This window comes from Astatotilapia calliptera, chromosome 15 (assembly GCF_900246225.1).
Source record: "Astatotilapia calliptera chromosome 15, fAstCal1.2, whole genome shotgun sequence".
In the NCBI taxonomy this organism is placed as follows: domain Eukaryota; kingdom Metazoa; phylum Chordata; class Actinopteri; order Cichliformes; family Cichlidae; genus Astatotilapia; species Astatotilapia calliptera.
In genome coordinates this window covers 3,653,833-3,674,278 of record NC_039316.1, presented here as the reverse complement: position 1 = coordinate 3,674,278, position 20,446 = coordinate 3,653,833, and the positions used below count along the sequence as shown (strand labels likewise).

The window sequence follows — 20,446 nt, the reverse complement described above, 5'->3', positions numbered from 1 at the left end:
TTTCTGTAGCGTTCACATTTCAGCTTAGCTGTTACAGCCTTGTCTGTATTAAGAGAGTTAATGAAGTTTTGATGCGCTTTGAAGAAGACTGTCTTAAATTTGGGGCTGAATTGATAAAGATTATGCAGCAATGACAGCTCGTATCAAAGGTTAGTGGCTTTCCCACAAACCCAAGTCTGACACCGAAAAGTAAACAACGGATTTAAACTCTGAGATGCTTTTTATTAATTAGCAGCATTCACTGGATCTGCTGTCTCACGCAAGGGCAGTGTTTTGGAACCAAATAAATAGTTGAATCCAAAATTCAACAAGCAAAGCCAGGTATTTTATTTATTTGTTATTCATTTATTAATAGTTCAAAAATGGATAATGCAGCTTTTCCCTCTCACCAGAAATCAGCTTATGGCAAATAAGCTGAAGCTTTCTGGTCAACATGACAGAATTAATTCTTTCTGCTTTTGCTTCATATTCAAATGTTACAACTTCATCCGCAAATCAGTAACTACTTAAAAGCTCTGACACATTTAAATTTGATCTGTTTAAATTGGGTTAGTCTTTTTGCCAATAATACTTTTAAATAGTATGCATGAAATTAAGCAAAATACATGTCACTGTAAAAGATGCAGTATCTAACACATAACCTAAAACATACAGTCTGCTGGCTGTACCTGGGCCACATTCTTTAACACTGTGGGTTATTAAAGTAAATAAGATGCCGCTGTCATGACCAGAGTTTATCAACAAAATCAAGACAAAGGTGTATTTTACCACTGTAATGAAAAAAAATTACAAATATCTAAATCCTTGTTTGTAATAATAATAAAAATGCCAAAACTGTTACAGTGCAATCATAAAGCTATCTCATAAGTAAAACAATTAATATACATGCGACAGGCAATGTGTGGCCCAAGAAATCACATAGAAGTTTTTTTGAATGCAGCACTTGCTTTATGACCAATTTCACCTGGCTACAGTCAGCAACCTCCAGGAACACTCACTAACCACATATACACATGTATGACTAGTTGATGAGCTGTCTGGGATGACCGATGATCTCAAGGCAAGACCCAGGGTTCTAGAGTAGGCCCCAGTTAAGTCCAATATGATAAAGATGTTAAAAAATACATTAAAAGCTTTGCCAATATTTTTAACATAACAAGCGGAAGTTCTATAACCTCTGAATGACCCCATCTCAGAGTCGAGGTCAGTATCACACATGCTTTCAGGCAGTATTTCTCACCTCTGACATCCAACCATGAAAGGTCATCTCTTATCACAAGCTGCTGCTGCTTTCTCCCCTCTGTATGTGCAACTGTGGCAGAAGGGTCACTTGCAGAGAGTGACTGTTGTTAGGGACACTCAGATGGAGAAGACATGCCTCAAGAGGCAAGGAGGGGGAAACCGAGACTCCGAGACCTCAGCTTAAAGACACGCATGCCTTTAAATCTACTCCTTCTCAAACATGGATTTGCCTTGGCATGGAGTTGCGTCATCGACACACGCAGTATGAGACTCGCAGTGAAGCGCATCAATTCACTCCAGATAATTCTATCTGTTCCTTTCAACACAATTTATTCTGAGAATGCAATTATCTCTCATTATCTAGTATTATTTTAATAAAGTACCTCTCTGATGCTACAGTTCTTGATGTCATACAACACTTTCATCTGTTCTCCATCTTCAAAGGAGAACACATAATGAAGAGACTTATTAGGGCTTCGGTATTGATAAATCAATCTGCCATGTTCCTGCTTCAGAGCTAGTTCTGTTTGTCAGTCTTTTTACTTATTAATAGTTGGCATCAAAGCCTAAGTTTCAAAAGCACAAACAATCTGCATTTGAACTGTTGGATTGCTTTGACACACTTTGAGCATATTGGGGAAACGCGTCCACCCTGTGTACACCTCAGTGCACGCTGTGGATTGCATTTGCCAAATACATGGACCTTTGATCGTCTTTCTCCACTTAAGAATTTACTTTATTAACACGGTCTGGCCCGGCTTTTGTTGTTTCCTCCATACGCCTGTCGGTATGCCCCCTCCCTTCTTTCACTTGGCCTGTCTCATGGTGTGTAAGCACAAGCCAATCCCTCTGAGATGCTTTTCTCGCCTGCATTTCCAGGTCCCAGCGTGAGCCACCCGCCTTTGGTGGTGAGCCATGTGCAAAGCCGCGTTTAGTAACTTGATCAAGGGACCGAGGTACAGTCCTCTGAAGCAAAGAGCATTAGAGGCGTGAAGAAATGACTCTGGCAAGTCAACAGCTTTGATATGTAAAAACCTGCATCTGTTGGCTGGCAGAGGCGACGCCAGGAGGAGAGGTAGAGGGAATGGAAGACGTTTGCCTTTAGAGTCGACGCTCTAATAGAATTGCAAACGCCAAATCCCAAGCTGTGACACCCTAATGTTCTTAGTCAAACTGACTTGGCATGGTCCAGGGACTTGAGAGAGAGGAAGTGAAGAAGCAAAAAGAAATGGAAAACGAAGAGGTATAGAGTGGTCTTCTGTCCTAGATACCACTGTCTGTCAGAGTGAGTTATCAAGTTCTACTTCGGCCCAGATGCACAGGAATCTTTTATACAGGCTTCCCTTCTGTTGCTCCTTGCGTTGCCCATGACACCTGCCTGATGCAACCGTGCAGTAGTCCCCTTGAGCAAGCACCTGACTATCTGACACACATCAAAAAGACACAGTGGGATAAAGAAGTTACAGCCTGGGCAAAAGTAATGAGCAGAATTACACGATTATTGTTTTTAATTAATTTTCCTTTCTGCATCAAGAAGGGCTGCAATGCCGGCCCCTGAGGCCCACTCTAATGTGAATCATTTTAGAGCGACTCACATTAGCCTAACGCCAACTTAACACCAGCAGATTAATCTTTTACATTACAGCAGTGCTCACACCACGCATTTGGGGATGAAATTTTAATAACCCTTTTTGTGGAACAATATTGAATTGATCAGGCGCATCGAATCCGCACCAGAAAAGGTCAGTGAATATGTAGGTTGTAAACAGAAGCCTGTGCACGGCTTTGACAGAATAATTTATAACTTGGTTACTGAGTGAGCTAAACCTATTAGTGGATCACCAGGCCACTCGTCACGCTAAAAAATCTACATTGATTATCATTAATTGTATATTTAGGTTCATAAATTATCCCTATGTTTTAATAACAATATGCTAATGCAGATGGTGCGCAAGTTCATTTTTTGATTGCAGCGGCTGTAGCATGAGGGAAGTAAGGCGTACTGATGCAGAGAAGCGTCCCCTACATTATTCAACACAGAGGCTCATTATAAATCAGGGTTATCATTTTATATTCCATATATATCTGTTTGACTTCCTAATGAATGCTTTTTTGCTCCATCAAGACTTCATATTGAAGCATGCTATGCTACAAAGGTTATTCTCCCACAAGAACGCTTTTCGTTGCATCTGAGCCCAAGGCTTTTGTTTTGCTTTTATACGCCCACGTACAGCTGCTGAAGTTGTATAAAATGTCACATTTTTCTGAATTGAACGCTGGTATGTCACATGTAAGTTCAAACAATAAATGTAGGGAGGTATCTACTCCACTACTGTAAGTAAATATTCTGCTTTTAACATCGCAAACATCTATATCAATGAAGGATAACAATACATTTTAACCTTTCTGGAAACTGGCTCCTTACAAAAAATGGTGTTTGAACAGATTCAGCAACTTTTTTTTCCACATTTTCAGTGTTGAAATCTTTTCAACACATTGCCTTTCTAATCTCTCAGATACTGTTATTTAAATCACTGCCTATGGAGATCAAATATGATGTGTTATATGAAAGCAAAGACTTAATCTAATGACCTAAAACTAATCCAATGTATAAGGCATTTGTTTTTTACCCATTTTTTCCCCTGCACTGGTTAAAAAAAAAACAAACAAAAAAAAAAACTATATCATATAACTATATCATCATGGCATAATTCCAGTATGCCCTTGATCTTCAAACATGTTAGCTTTCACTAGAATAGCATGTTTACTAGTCATTATCTTCTCCCCGTGGCTACGGTCCCAGTCACACAGGCCCAGAAGTCAATCAGCAACCACCTGATAACGACAAGTCGCAAGGGGGAAATTACCCAACTGGTTGGCAAGTGTTTGCTGAATGTTAATAGTAGTTGCTGTGAAATTAATTACTGAAGCCCCTGCATGGCTGAGCTTTAGCAGTCAGGCCTAGTGACGTCATAGTAAGGAAAAATGTGTACATATTAGAGTTGACTAGCAGTTGCCAGGTAAAATTGCTGCACGAAAAACCTCCTTGCAAATGCTTTGGACACCAGCAAATTACCGTTTGTGACTCGTGATAGGTACCTATTTAAAATAGGACAGAGCCGTAGGCGCACAGTCAGTTAAAAAGGGTTTTACTTTCAATACAAAATAAAAGTAACAGTATAACAGCAGCACCTAAAAACAATTAAAAACTTTACTTTAATAAAAACGATAAAACTGTATGATTGTAGGATAAGCGCTGCGGGGAACCGTTTAAGAACAAATCGAGGTTAAAAAGGGACGGAAACTCACACATAACCCCAAATGGGAAAGACACTATAGAAAAAGGCAAATTTTCAGTGCCGTCTTCACTCAGGCCCACCGCTGTGCATGCAAAAGCGGCGAGACAAAAAAAGGATTTGCTTTCCACGCCGCGCCTTCACCGTCTGCGACAATAATATATATATATATATATATATATATATATATTAATAAAGGGTTAAAACACTAAAAGAATCAATATCTGTGGTGCCTACTGATACAGAAAAATAAAACAAGAAACAAACATGATCGACAGCCGCAGCAGTCAGTCTGTCGAATTACACCAGGTTAAAACAGTTTAAAATTCAGTGACGTGTCGGGTCCTTTGCCCGCAGCCAGAAATCCACTTGGCAAAGCAGCAGCTCGGTACTCTGTCCACAAGTTTGCGTCACACCCTAATAAATGTGGGTCAGTGGCGGTGAAGTCCACTACTCTCACAGGAACGCAATGTTTCCCACCATTCTAACAGAAGTTTAGTGGGACCCGCATCAGGCTTTTATAGAAAGGAATTAAAAACACCAACTTGCCCAGCTTGGACCAAGCACTCACAGCTTCAGGTTCGCTAGAGGATAGCTAATTGCCCACACCTGATCTTATGAAGGGGCAAAGACCAGCTCCGCCCTTGAGGGGCGGTTCCCAGACTCAGGTCTCACCTGTCACATTCAGTTGCTAATGGTTTGCATTTGCAGTGAATGTGCAGCACAAACTGGAAATTGAGAATGTTCTCCTTTAAATTACAAGTTGTGCTTATCAATCATTCTCCGTTTCCAGTTTGCATTCCACTTTATTAAGTCTTACTGCCAACCAGCTGGAAGTTAGCAAGTGTTTACGGGTATTTCTATCTGCATGTTGCATGCAAAAAAATTTTAACCAAGGCATCACAAGGAATCTTTTAGGGTAACACCTCTTTGGGACTGATTTCACCTAGCCAGCAACCCCCAACAATGACTCACCAATTCGATAATACATATTTATCCCTGGTGACCAAATATTGCCAGAACGCTGCCAGCTGGTATCTAGTCCTGTGTGACTGGGGCCTAACATATCAGTAATATCTGAGCAGTTAGCGCTTGCGATGTCACATAATCCTCTTCTGGTTTGTCTAGTTTGTCTATGCTTAAATTGCAATAAATTTAGATGTGCTATTAAGACCTATATTAGTAGCATAATGAGAGCACAACAGTGGTGTGTGTGTGTGTGTGTGTGTGTGTGTGTGTGTGTGTGTGTGCGCGTGTTAACCCAAGTAAACACAAAATGCAGTTTCAAAATTGTGACAACTGGCAATGAATCTTTTACAGCACTGTGGAGAAATTTTGGCCCACTTATCCATGCAGAATTGCTGTAATTCAGCCGCATCAGAGGGTTTTAGAGCATGAACTGCCTTTTTAGGGTCATGCCACAGCATCTCAATCAGATTCAGGTCAGGACTTTGAATAGGCCACTCCAAAGTCTTCATTTTGTTTTTCGTAAGCCATTCAGAGGTGGTCTTCCTGTTGTGTTTTGGATCCTTGTCCTGGTACAGAACCCGAGTGTGCTTCAGCTTGAGGTCACAGACAGATGGCCGAACATTCTCCTTCAAGATGTTTTGGTAGGCGCCAAAATTCATGGCTCCATTTACCACGGCAAGTCTTCCAGGTCCCGAGACACATAAACAGACCCAGACCATCACATTACCACCACCATATTTTACTGCTGGTATGATGTTCCTTTTCCAGGTGTAACAGCACTCAAACCTTCCAGAAAGTTCAGCTTTTGTCTCCTCAGTCCACAGAATATTTTCCTAAAGGTTTCTGGGATCATCAAGATGTTTTTTTGGCAAATGTGAGACATTTTTGGTCAGCAGTGTTTTTCTCCTTCAATTCTTCTCTTGCTCAGTCTCTTTCTTATTGTTGAATCATGAACTCTGGCCTTAACGGAGACATGTGAAGCCTGCAGTGCTTTAATGTTGTTCTGGGTTCTTTCGTGACCTCCTGGATGAGTTGTTGATGTGCTCTTGGAGTAATTTTGGTAGGCTGGTCACTCCTGGGAAGTTTCACCACTATTCGAAGTTTTTCTCAATTTGTGGATAATGGCTCTCGCTGTGGTTCACTGGAGTTCCAAAGTCTTAGAAATGCTTTGTAACCTTTTCCAGACTGATGGCTGTCAGTGACTTTGTTTCTCAGGTGATCCTTTAGGTCATAGCACGATGTGTTGCTTTTTGAGCTCTTTTCGCCTGCTTCACTTTGTCAGACAGGTTCTATTTGAGTAATTTCTTTATTCAACAGGTCTGCCAGTAATCAAGCCTGAGCATGTTTAGTGAAACTGAATTCAGCTTTTCATAAAATGTGGTTACAGTTACTTCATGTTTTAACAACAGGGGCAATTACTTTTTCACAAAGGGCGAGGTAAGTCTGGATAACATTTAACCTTTAATCGAAGAAATCAGCATTTAAAAACTGCATTTTGAATTTACTTGGGTTATCTTTGTCTAATATCTAAAATTTGTGTGGTGATCTGAAACATGGTGTGTTTGTATGACAAATATGAAAAACTAGGAAATCAAGTAAAGGGGCAGACACTTTTTTACACCACGCTATATGTACCTCAGTAGCAGAGAGGGCACTCTGCATTTTAACATTTTTCCCTATTTTTGATCTCGCATAATGTAGATTTCCACAACTTTTTTTCACTGACTTTGGTCAACCTATCAAGACTGAGAAGCAACAGCTCCTTTTTTATTGGGGGTAAAATCATGAAACGTTGAGTTTTGGTGATGGTCTTAACTATTTTTACATTGAACACCCGAGAATTAGATGTTAGTATGCAGATACAAATCAGATAATACCAACATAACTGTGGTTTTATCTCAGGTTAATAGTGCAGTGAAAATTAACACTATACACCATTCACTTTAGCAACCAAGTCAATATCTTTTTACCTTTCCTGTACTGAAAACCATTTTTTTATTTGTTTGTGCTGGTCATTCATTATTGGAGAATCCATAATGTTTTTAATATCTACTTTTTGGGGGGAGGAACTTAGACTAATAATGTCACAGATTTTGTCTGGGGCATTCCTTATGCTGCCTTTTTTTGTTTTCTTTGAAGTACATTTTTAAAACTCACGTTGCCTCATTTAATTAAAATTTTGAATGAAAGATTTGTAATTGTATCATTGTATGGGTACTTTAACTTTATGTAAAATGGCTGCCCTGAGGAATTACTGTCAGACAAGAAAATAGATGAAAGAAAAATAGGGACCAAATAAACGTCTGACACTTCCCCACTCAAAACAGGCAGAAGAAAAATGGAATCCATTTTGATTGAAGCTCAAGTTTATTGTTAACCAGTCAAGCGGACACTATTTCAGAAACGTAGGTGGACACAATACACCTCAGCTTTCCATGCACAAAACAAACATGCACACCCCTTCCTCTCGGTACACGTGAGTCTTTATTCAGGCCTCCTCCCTGTAGATGTCCGTGCTCATGGACCATGGGGACAAGACCTGAGCGCTCCTAAATGTTGTTTTTCTCCACATTACTGTCAAGGTACCCACTAGTGACTGATGATGGATTGCACTTCAGCTACCGCTCAGGGTTTTCCCCGAGCCTGCGACTTACTGCAACTCTGAGCACACGTCACCCTCACTGCTACGCTAACCATGGCGAGCACTGCTCAGGGAATATCACAAAGGACCTTTCTGCTCCTTTCTCCTCGAGTTCGCCGGGCAGCTGTTTCACAGGAAATGCACAGGGGGTGATGAGGCATGTGCCCTTGTTTAAAGGATGTTTTGGTTATATAAGAGATTTTCCCTTTTCTTTTTTCTTTATTTGCTGCATCTTCATTTGTCTCTCTGTGTGAGTGGAACTGCACTTACTGCAATTTGGTCTAGTGCCACTCAGGGAGGCTGCGGAGCTAACTGTGATTCACTGCACCACACAAACCTACAATTTTAATGTGATAAGTAGAATTCCAGACCTTTTTTGGAGTCAGAGATAAGCCTTTTGGGTTTGGGTAAAAGCCCAGGCAATGCTCAATTGAAGAAGGAACTGATTGCTGTTTCATTCAGAGGTGGTGAAAACCACTTTACTCTCCGTGAACAAAATCAGGTGAAGGAGACAAACTTGTATCTCTATTTCCATTAAGTCCAAACCTCTTGAAAGATCTGTGTTTACTCTTCCCATCACCTAGTGTTATGAGGTTTTTTTGGTTATTTTTACATTTCAGCCACTCATTATCTGATCTAATGGTGTGTCATTAATCATTGTGGCTCATGAGTGAATAGCAGGATGCTGTGTGTTGAGAGATAATTAGCACTGAGGGCAAGAATGGAAAATCCCACTTTGGACCGTTTTATGCCAGTGTATTATTTTGCATTCACTATGATGTTTACATCCCACGTTTCCCTGTACACTTGACTGGCCTCGTAGACGTGCCCCTGCTCTAAGATCCTGGGGTGAAGCAAACTCAATTAAGTGCAAAAGTGGAGAAAAAAAGGTTCTGCTGAAAACACATTCAACGTTCAAACCGTCAAAATAAAGCCTCAGAATTTTGCGAATCCTATGAAAAAAAAAATGGCTGATTAAGGTTGTGGATAATGACGTTAATACTGTTATCAAATTATATCCTGTAAATTTTAATACACTGTTCATTTAATTGCATTCCCCTATCAAATATGGAAGGCTCAGTAATTAGATTATATTACCGAGTGTGAATAATGTCGAAGATTATGCTGCAGATTACAGTTTCAATCAGGTAATCAGTGATCTGTAACAGACTACATTTTGAAAAACAGCAAACCTTGGCTATAGCTACCGCCTCTCCTTTACTCCATCAGGAATTATGCAAATTTCAGGCAATTAAGGGGCTCCATGTCATTCTGTCTCTGCTCCTCCAGATTCTTGTTGTTTTTCAAGCCCCGTCGTGACTTTTGTCAAGCATCTGTATGAGCGTGTCAGGAGCAGAGACGCTTAAAATGGGGAAATTATTCATAACCTTTTCAGTGCTTCCACACACAAGTGCTTACACCCATTTTGTTCATCCAAAAAACCCTCCACACGTGTCACCGTGCACACAGTCTGGCAAAACATTTGCAAAACATCACCCACACATATTAAACTTTTGCAGATTCAAGTTCGGGGTTGCAGCAAGGTCGTTTAGCTCCTGACTTCGCTTACTGAAACGTGGCTAAATTATTTACCACTGTGTACTCTGTGTTGGGGGGGATGAGGTAAAGCCTGTCAGTTACTCAAATAAGTTATTAATTTTACTTTCTGAAAGTTTCAGGTGTATTTTATCATCCAGATAACCAATTTTCTGTGAAGTTCAACTGGTTTTTGTTTCAAAAGTTGTCCCAGTCGTTTTGCAAAATTGATCTTCTGGCAGCTATTACCGGTCTCTCCACAATTGTTTTCATTTTTCATCTGTTGGTGAAGTGTATTGAATTTGCAGTTTAGTTTGTTTTCTACAGTTTGCTTAAATATCACCTTTTTCTCTCTCTCTGCGCTGCTTCACTTGCTACATTCATATTATAATACCTGGGGTTTTTTTCTAATTAAAAAAAAACATCTTTTCAGCTTTGTCATTTGTAGATCCTCAGTGAACATCAACTACATCGCTTGAAATCATTGTGCACGTGTTTTTACATTTTAATAAGTGTCCTTGTTTGTGTTTTTAAATATGCAAGGTTATATTCATGTCATATGTATCACCTTTTCTTTATTCCAGGTGTTTGTCCTTGCTCTCACTTTGGTGCCCTAACCTCACTCTTCTTGTCTTTATTCATCCAAAGTATTTTTCTTTTCTATTTTTTTTTTTCCATCCTTGACACACTTTTCTGTCCTTGTCAAATATCTGTGAACTCTCCTGAGCTTTTGTGTCTCCTGCTCAGACCCTCCAACAGTGGAGCCTGTTTTCATGGAGATGCGTCAGGGTCTTGGAAGGCCTGTAGTGATGACCTGCAGAGTGCTGCGAGCCCACCCCTCCCGTGTGTTGCGCTTCGAGTGGCTTCTCTCTAACCGGCTGCTCCACGCGGGAGCTTTTGACACCCAGCGAGATGAGACAGAGTACACCATCCGCAGCCTAAATCGTGATGGCTGGGGCGAGTACACCTGTAATGTCATCAATGAGGCTGGAGCAGGCAAATGCACTTTCCAGGTTACAGGTAAAAAAAAAAAGTTTCCATTTCATTTCATATTTCCTTTTTTATTCTTCTAGAATCTTTTTCCGCTTGGTTTAGTTACTTTTCCTCTTTATGTTAGCTTTTCTACATTTGTTTGACACATGGTGAACGAACAATGATTTGTCACTGTGTCTAATATTGTTAGTATAGTTCCAGTACAAAATGTATACTGCATGCTTATCTGTGTAATGCATACTTTTACAGGGTAGCATTTTCTGAAATAGAAATTTACAACATTTAGCTCTGATGAATTAAACAGAAACTCATATTAACTACTTCCATTCGCAGTCCAGCCAGAACCAGATAGATGTAAAACACAAATTCAGAAATTCCTTTAAAAAAGTGCCATAGTTGCTGCTTCTTTATGTAACTAGAATAGAAGTAGTTGGTAAGCAGTTGGAGAGCAATTTAGAGACAGGTTCCTTCACACCAGGCGACCTGTGCAAAGATGTTGTTATTAAAAACTCAATGCAATCGGTGGGCAATGTCCACCAGTTGCATGGAGATTGCCATACTATTTTTAGTTTCGTGTGACCGAGCCATAACGTGGCATTACAATTAGTTTAGAAGCCGTGGATAAAAATTCTTGGTGGTCTTTTCCTTCCATTGTAGTCAAAGTGGAAACTTTTGAGTGTGGGTTTTTAACAGGTAATTTTGTCAGTGTTTTTTTTTTTTTACCTTTTCCCAGCATGTAGTCACACTTAAATAGTAAGCAGGAGTATGCAATGTGAGAAACAGCACAAGTCATTTTCAAAATGAAGACCCCTCACTTCACACAGAGGTAGACTTTTATTTCAGCTGAATAACTGCTATTGCCAGCAGATTGCATCAACTGTAGCTGGATAGCCACAGCTACTTTAGCTTCCTGACATGTACGAAAATGCTAGATGTCATTTTAATATTCCAGGCAAATATGGGCTATATATGCTAAACGGCTGAAGATTAATTCTTTTTGTTGGGATTTCAAGGAGTATGTTTCAATTTTAACATTACAAGGGGAAAAAAGGTTTTTAGTTTTAGGATGCATATAAATGTGATCAAATCTCAGAGGAATACTGGTTAGAATTAGATACAAATCCAAGAGTTTCAGAAAACCTAAGTAAACAAAAAACTAACCTTTTATTAAGTTGTGTGTAGAAGTTGAAGGTATTTTTTTAAGATCCAGAAGGAACCAAACTGCAAAGCTAAAACCTCCAGGAATTAACAGGCTAGACACTAAGGAGGAGCATAGCGATGGTACACAGATACAGTGACAAAGACAAAAGAGAGCCAGGGCTGCATATTCTCACAAAGAGACACCAAGGGCCAATCAAGGGAAGTGAATACAGCTGTGTAAACCCAGACACAGGTGTACACAATCAAGACAATCAACAGATAGAAAGTATAATTCAAAAGAAGGCACAAGAGAGCAAGTAACAAAAAAATAAATAAACAGAAAATTCAGTCCACATGATACACAGAACATTGCAGATGCTAGAAGAGTAAACCAATATACAAAGAAAACACAAGTAATGAAAGGTAAATAACAATCTCTATAAATACTAACCAATAACTATCATTTTAAAAACAAAAGAAAAAACCCTCAAAATACTGGAGTAATTTATGTTAACAAACAGGAATCAAAGCACAACCTTACATTAGTCAAAAACAAGGAGCAATAATGAAGCCCAACCAATAACAGCAAATCATAAACAAACTGAAATCCTACACTACTGCAGTTTAAATGATGTTGCTGAGCTAAAGATTTCCCTCATCTGAAGCAAGAGGATGTAGCTGACATTAAGCTACTCTTTCCACACCTGCTTTCTTTGCCAGAAGTATTCACTCGTCTGCCTTTACATGCATATGAATCTACCCTTTGTAGATATAACACCTTCATCTATCTGGAAAGGCTTTCCACAAGCTTTAGGGGTGTGTTTGTGAGAATTTTTTAACCATTATTCTAGAAGTGCATTTGTGAGGTCAGACACTGATGCTGGATCAGAAGGTAAGGCTCACAGTCTCCACTCTAATTTGTCCCAAAGGTTGTTAATCAGTTTGAGCTCAATACTCTGTGCAGGCCAGTCAAGTTCTTCCACACCAGTGAAGTTCTTCCACACTTATCCATGTCTTTAAGAACCTTTCTTTGTGTACTCATGTTGGAACAGTAAGGGGTGCGCAAGGAAATTTCACAACTGTATTTGTTGTGCATGTGGCATCCCATCGAAACTACGCTAGAATTCGCTGAGTGACCTGAGAGCGACCCACTTTTTCACAAATATTTTTAGAACCAGTTTGCTAGCCATTTGATTTTATACACCAGTAGCCATGCAGGAACAACTGAATTCAATTATTTAAATAGGTGAATGAATACTTTTGGAAATACAGTATAGTATCACATGCTAGTTAGCCAGTAAAGTTGGCTAATAGCAGCAGTGTTAAAGTTTGTCTTTCTCGTGGCTAAAAAGAACAAGATTATTGCCCAGCTCTGTATCCCAGAAATATTTTTTTACTAGGAGCCCTCCTGCTTACTGTTTCAACATGTAGAGAAATTTCAAGCTACACAGACCTCAAATGACCAGCGCTATAGTTGCTAAACTAGGAGTAGCTAAGCTAGGAGCGATTTTGTGTTTGTTTGTTTTTTCTTTTTTCTTTTGTTTCTTTTTTAATGGTCATTTATTTTAAGTTACTTACTTCCACTCTTTCTCTCTCACAGAAACATAACTCCATACTGGTATTAGTGCTATAAGCCTGTCACTGTGTTTGATCCAGATAGCTGCATTTAATAACAGTCATTTAGCCTTTATTCTTTTACCATACGTTGGCATGTCAACAGAAGATTTTTTTAGTACGCTATTCAATTGATAATTAAAGGGTTGTTTTGACAGATGCAATTGGCTGAACAAAAAGCTTAGAAGGCCTTGTCTCATATTGTTTTGGGGTGTGTGTCTGCCTCTTTATATGATAGACAATTTATATAAAGAAGACTAAAGGGAAAGATAAATCATAGATTGCTGATCTGAATTAGGCATGTCCATTATGTCAGGTCTTTCTTTTACCTTCTTTCATCTGTTTTTGTTACATTATTTCCCTCCATTGTGAGATCCATATGATCGTCTCCCAGTCTTTTGTTATGACAGGACAAAATTAGTTTGGCTACACTGAGAGTCCTCAGGAACTTTGGCCAAGGTTTCAATCTCCCAGACCTCCTATTAGAGACAGGAGCTGCAGGGTCACAGGAGGAGTATTTGTCACTTTGATCCTCTGGCACTTAGGTCGCTCTTCTCTTTGATAGTGTCTATTTCTCTCTATCTCTTTCTGCGTTCTAATCATACCTTGGCTGCACTTGATTTTTTTTATAGCCTTTAGTTCTCTCTGTGTCCATTTTCTTTTCCACATTCTTCATCTTTCTCATTTTCAAACCCCACTCTCTCATCCTCCTTTCCAGCTTGACCCCCCCCCCCCCCCCACACACACACACAGTGCGTGCCATAAATCCCCTTCCTGGGGAAACAGGTAGAACAGAGAGACAGAAGCAGCTAGTTCCCTCCAGCCATTTGTTTTTCTCAGCAGGGCTGGGGTTTTGCCTTCTATTGCTCATGCTCCCTCCCTCTTCCTACTTCCACTCCCTTTCATCCTCTATCCCTCCTTCCCTCCCTCGCCCTCTATTGCTCCATTCCTCCCGCCCAGTGCTCCAGATTCCCACCATCTGGACTCAGTGGTTGCCAAAGGTATGGAGGCTCTTTTAGTAACTCCCTGAGTACAGGAGTATGGTGCAGAAAATCCACTTTGGTTCATTGCATCATCTATGAAACCTGCCATGCCTCAGTCTCCTAATTCCAGCTCTCGATAGTTAAAATTTTTAATTTTATTCTAAAACTAAAATGCCATGAAATCAGGCAATACCCTGCAGTAGAAGAAGTGCATATCATCTCCCGTCTGCGACTTGTAAGACTGTTTCTCGACAAGACTTGCAAAATATTGGTGTAGCTCATGTAATTAGATGGCACCTCGGTTTAAACTCACTTTACCAAGACAGGTAGACAAGCCAGTAGACGTTCTCCCATCGCTCTATGTCTGACGTCTTCTCAGGCTGTGCTAGCGTGTGAAAAGTATGATTTGGGAGTTTTGGCCCACAGTCCTTGGATTTCGGATTCAGTCAACATGTGAGCAGCATACATGTTACCATGCCGACAGACACATGCAAACACACCATAGTTAGGCAGCAGGCCATTATTAGCCCATAAATTCTGTCGCCTGGAAAAGTGTATTGTGCCAAAGGAGAGTGTGTGTGCATATGCATGGATGCCCATGTGCCAAGCCATGGGGACATCTGTGGGAACAGTGAGTTGGCTCTAATGGCCAAGTTGGCCATTAAATTGTGCCTGGGGAGAGACCCCTCAGAGGAATGTAATGTGTACCACTGAGCTTTGGCTCGGGCTCTCTGTCGTGGGAACCCTGAGTTGTTAGCAAATGCTCAAATCACGCTCCTCAGAATAGATAGCAAGTAAATGTTCACTGATCATAGAGTTTCGAGTAAAGATGCACATGGCTCCTGTGACATTACTGTTGGTGTGGAAAGTCCTGCTGTAAATTCTCAAACAGAGAATTTCTCCGCCATAAGCATTGCATCAACTCGACTTGACAAGCCAGATCTGATACTCAGATCAAGGGATGCTGCATACTTATAGACCTTCTGTTTTGTTTTTTTTGTTTTGTTTTGTTTTTTTTTTTTGGGGGGGGGGGGGTTGTTTTTTCTAACATAGGCTGACCATAATAAACAAAATAAGCATTGCTCTGTATTCATTAAGGTGTGAAACTAGCATTCCAGTCTAATACATCCTCAGGAAAGTGTTTAGTTTGGTCACAAAGGGAGTCATGATCTGTTTTCCTGCGTAATTACAACTGGACTTCTTTTTGCAACCACAGGAGTCTCCCCCTACTGGCCAGTAAAAGGAATGTAGGTTTAAGACTCTTTTGTATTAGCTTAACTTTTCAGGCATAAAGGTGTGCCCATCTTTAATGTGATCTGTGACAGTATCTGAGTGAAACACTGACAAGCTTGGTATTTAGAAAAATATTATAGCAGTTAATTCACTTATTCTATTGTAGAGTTTACAAAGACAGAACAATGGTCAATGTTTTGTTTATAATAGTTTTAATAAATGTAAAACTACAGTTTCTACATATCCTTCAGTAGTGCCCAGATTGTGCATTTCTTTCAAAGGCCATGCCTCCAGTTTGTATTGGCATATTTTTAAGACTCAGTCTAGAAAAAAAGTTTAACCTGATGATTATCATTGATCATTATTTGAGCCTTTTTACTTCTGGGATATTTCTAAAGCCTATAGTGCTTTTAAAGGAGGGCAATTGAGGTCTGCTACTTGTTTTCAGGATTTAAGATACATAGAAAGTTTTATTTAGTCAAGGGGAAAATCTATCAAGAGTAGCATTTATTTATTATAGTCATATGATATGAAATATATGATGATAATGAATCTTTTTACCTAAAATCTTCCAATGCTTCCTTCAGAGCCATACAAAACTTTATACAGCTAATTTCACAGGCATGACTGATCTAATCTTTAAGTGTAAAATGACTGGAGAGTTCCAACATATGTCCAATCTCTGCACAGGCAACAAAGTCTGCATAAAATTGCCCAGCACGTGTCTTTTCTCTCCATTGACCAGTACAAACAATGCAAACTGCAGTACTATAATTTTGTTGGATTTCCGAAATTTACAAAGAAAAAACAAGCAGTGTTTCTCATTTCTCTGCCGCCTTCCTGCTTAAGCCCCATTTCTGGCAGCCAGTTGTAAATTAGAAGAGAGGAACAATTAAATTCTCAGGGACAATGTTCAGATAGACATTGTCTGCATTGTGTGAGTGTGCCTGTGAAATGAATTCAGATTCCACATAATGCTGTGCTTGTATGGTTCCATTATCCTTTTTTTCAGTCATTGTTCCTAATGCTGCAGAAACTGTGTGCCAATAGTGCAAAAGTTAGCTGCAGTGCGATTTGCTGTCATAAGAAAATGTTTTTCCTTTTATTGTGAAACACTTATTCTCACATTTTTTGTCTGTTTTGGAGTGCATTTTCTGCATTCAGGCTATTTTCATATTTTATTTTTTTTTTTGATCTATCATCTGTTTTCAGTAATGTTTATTTCATTTTTATTTGTTCAGCTTTTCTTTTTGAGATGTGTCTTAAACAGGCCCCTTGGGCCTCCTGCTAAGTTACTATCTGGTGCTTTTGTGTGATATTTTTGTCTCTTTTATTTTTTATGTTTTTAAATAAAAGCAAAAGCTAAATTGATTTTGCTTTCAAACCTGCACTCTTCTCTGAGTCAGGGATTTATAAACCTTATCATCTTTGGTCTCCAGCACAGATTTGTGCCTTACCTTTGGTGGTTTTAAGTAACTCGTCTGCCTGCCTTTTAAAGTCTGTGCCCAGTTCACCTGGCTTGAACTGCAACCCTGCAGTACATGGAGAATGAGTCTGAATAGTTCATGCAGCTCAAGGAGACATGCTGACACTGATGGATCCTGTTGGTCATAATGCCTAACAGTATATAGTCAGAGTGAAAAGCATCTGAATAATGTTATCTGTGATCAGACTGAAAGTCTGTCAGGCTTGAAGGACAGATGCAGTCTGTTCGGGTCTTTTTTTTCTGCTTTCTTTATTTTGTATTTTCTGGCCTATTTTTGTAGTTCTGCTTCTTTTATATCAGCACAATATCTCAACATTAGTCACTCTAGAGCAGCCTTCAATTTACACGGACCAAGAAGGATGAAATCGGAAGTCACTGGGCTTTTTAATATCAGCAACGATTAAAACGTTTATCCTTTTTTGTACTGAACTGATTAGTCGAGGAGGAAGGAAGACTGTAAATGTAGAAGTGACTCATTGCGAGTTCTGTGCTGTTTCCCTTAAGGAAAAAAAGACACATAGAGATTTATTTTGCGTTCCCATAAGGGCACCACGTGATTACCGCTGCCCTATAATACCTTTGTCTGTTAGCAGTTCCTGCTTTGGTGTTATTTGTTTGTCTCGGCCAGCTGTGCATCCATATGTAAGCCTACTTCCTGCCAAATAAAAAGAAAAGCAAAAAAAGCCCAGAATCATATAGGAATTGCTTAGCATATGACTGCACTCCTAAAGATGAAAACATGTTCATAAACCCTTAAAAAGTAAAAAGGAAGTCTGCAAACAAGGTCAACTTCTTGCCTGAAGGCTTTCACTGAGCTGTATGAATCATTGCATTGGTTATGCTGTTATAAACAGGATTTTAAAAAATCAATTAAGCCCTCTGTACTTTATGTTTGATGTCTCCCACCCAGGGTTATCTGTTTCAGGCTGTGTAAGTGGGTTAGGTAATGTGCTTCACCACACATAACATATTATTAGGAGCAAAGGCCATGTTGCTTCATTACACTGTATATTTGAATAAAAGGCAATAATTTGCCGTGCGAGTCTGTGATATTTGTCTGTAAGAAATGTACTTTGAGAAAAAAAAAAGTTCCCCAAAATAAGATTAATGAATGCGGCGCATTAGTATAAAGACTTCCGTGTCAAACTTCTAAGAAAAGTATGAAAAGAGTCTTTTCATGTTTTGTTTTTCTGTTTTGTTTTGGGGCTTTTTCTGAAACAGGGTCTGTGTGGAAATCTTTAAGCTAATTTACTGATCCAGACAACAATGTGAGTGAGTTTAATTAACATTCCCTGCCTGCTCTCTACTGCAAATTGCAGCCTTTTTCTTTTTCCTTATCGGCTTTACTGTACTGTATATGCTGCATGACTAAGTCTGACATTATCTGCCAGGCGGGTTTATGTAACATTAGCTGTACAATATGCTGTAAACACAGCTGGCTCTATACGGCAAAACAGTGCCAAGCAAAGTGCAGACGGTAATTATCCTTGTTTTTTTATTTATTTATTTATTTTAGTTGGGAAATGTGTTTTGCTGGTTTCATTAGTATCTCAGCGAGACACGAGGCAGTTTGTGAGATAGTGTCATCTGTTATAACAGACAGGTTTACCTTGCAGTAGACTGCTGATGAACTTTTGAGACATATTCCACAGCTCAACATAAAACAGATAAAACCTAGAAAAAAAGTACTGCGTAATTTTCTCTCTTTCGCTGTACTTGTCTGTACTAGTTTCTCACTCACAATGGTTTTATTTTATCAGGCTGATGAATGTGCATTGTTTTCCTTCCGATCAGAATATTGCATTTTAAATAGCTTTATCCATGAAAAGGGCCACGTCATCTGTAGTATGCTGCCTAGAGCACCATTAACCTGATTTATTATCTAGACCAAAGAACCAAACACACTGCTTGTGCTGTGCTGATTTTGGCTTTTTATACTGGACGATTATGAGAATTGATCAAACCAGTCAGACGATGAATGAAACCACGAGTCTTGTTTTGTGTTTTTGTTTTTTTGTCTTACATGTGCAGTTTCCCCACTTCTGGCTGAGATTTGAGTGATTAAAGCCTAAGTGAATGTGTTTAAACCTCAGCTCTGATGCAGCGCAATCAAAGAAATTATGAAATTGTTCCATAAATGTACGTAAATATTCAGTAGATTTTGTTTGAGGCCAGTATGCGCAGCTACTTTTTGCCATTTTGCTCTAATGAGAACTGATGCTGAGGATTATACAGCTGTGAGTGAACAATGGCTTTTATTTGGTCTCACTGCAACTTTAGTTAGTACTAGAATATTCTGCAAACCTTTGAGATCAAATTTCTTTCTACCAAACTACATAAAAGTGAATTTCATGAATTCAAGTTACCTGCTGTTTAGCAGGAAACCCTGTTATTAAGCACATGCCTATTAAGCTGCACTTAAACAGCATTTGGTGATGTCTTTACAGCAACAGAAGAACTGGCATGTGTACACAACATTATAACAAAATGCCACCCAGTACAACAATATGCTTCAGTGTTGTGTCATTTAGAGCAATCAGCTGTCAAGTTTCTACTGACTCTCTCTGAATACCAGTATCTTACTGGATGAAGTGGTTCAAGGGTCTGTCACACTAAGGAGGCCACAGGGAAGGACTCAGGAGCAAATAATGCTATTATAATTCGTCAGTGACATAAACTAACTTGACAGGTTTATCCAATTGCCTGACATTCATAAACTGCTTGCTAAATCTTCACACAGGTTCATCAAATCCCAGCGCCGCTTTTGTTTGAGCTAACAATGGCAGCTCTGCTGTCTTTTCCATGGTTATTAAAAATCATCTGCCTTGGGTATTGTCATCCCTCAATAAACAAGCCCAAGAAGCAGAGGGACAAACACAACAACGTGTCATTGAGGTGAATTACTATTCTTTGCCTGGAAGGTCATCCTGTAAGCTTGTTTCTGGATCTTGATTAAAATGCCGTGTTCTGCCAGTTCCTTCTCGAGCTGTCAGAAATCAGCTTTCCTACTGTGACCGGAAAGCTGAAAAGTTGAAAGATTCATTTAGTTTGTGCCACATGTGGGCATAAAATTAATTCTCACAAAGTTAACTATGTTATTAGGAGAAAAGGCAGGTGAGAATCACTCAAACCAGGAGTATGGCGTAATGTAAAAAAAAAATATATATATATATACAGTATATATATATATATATATATACACACACACACACAGAGTGTTGGGGAGTAAAGGAATACATGTACCGCCGTTACGTATTTAAAATACAAAATATAAGTAACTGTATTCCATTACAGTTATCATTTTAAAAGGCGG

General features: G+C 39.3%; 1 protein-coding gene across 6 annotated transcripts in view; it reads left to right on the top strand.

The window, feature by feature from the left end:
* The window catches only part of LOC113037404 (MAM domain-containing glycosylphosphatidylinositol anchor protein 2), a 207,459-nt gene that overhangs the window by 152,255 nt on the left and 34,758 nt on the right, over nucleotides 1-20,446 (top strand). For all 6 annotated transcript variants that reach the window (XM_026194427.1, XM_026194428.1, XM_026194429.1 and 3 more), the window contains one exon: nucleotides 10,432-10,704. In XM_026194427.1, coding sequence (XP_026050212.1) covers nucleotides 10,432-10,704 — 273 coding nt within the window. The remainder of the gene's footprint in view (nucleotides 1-10,431; nucleotides 10,705-20,446) is intronic.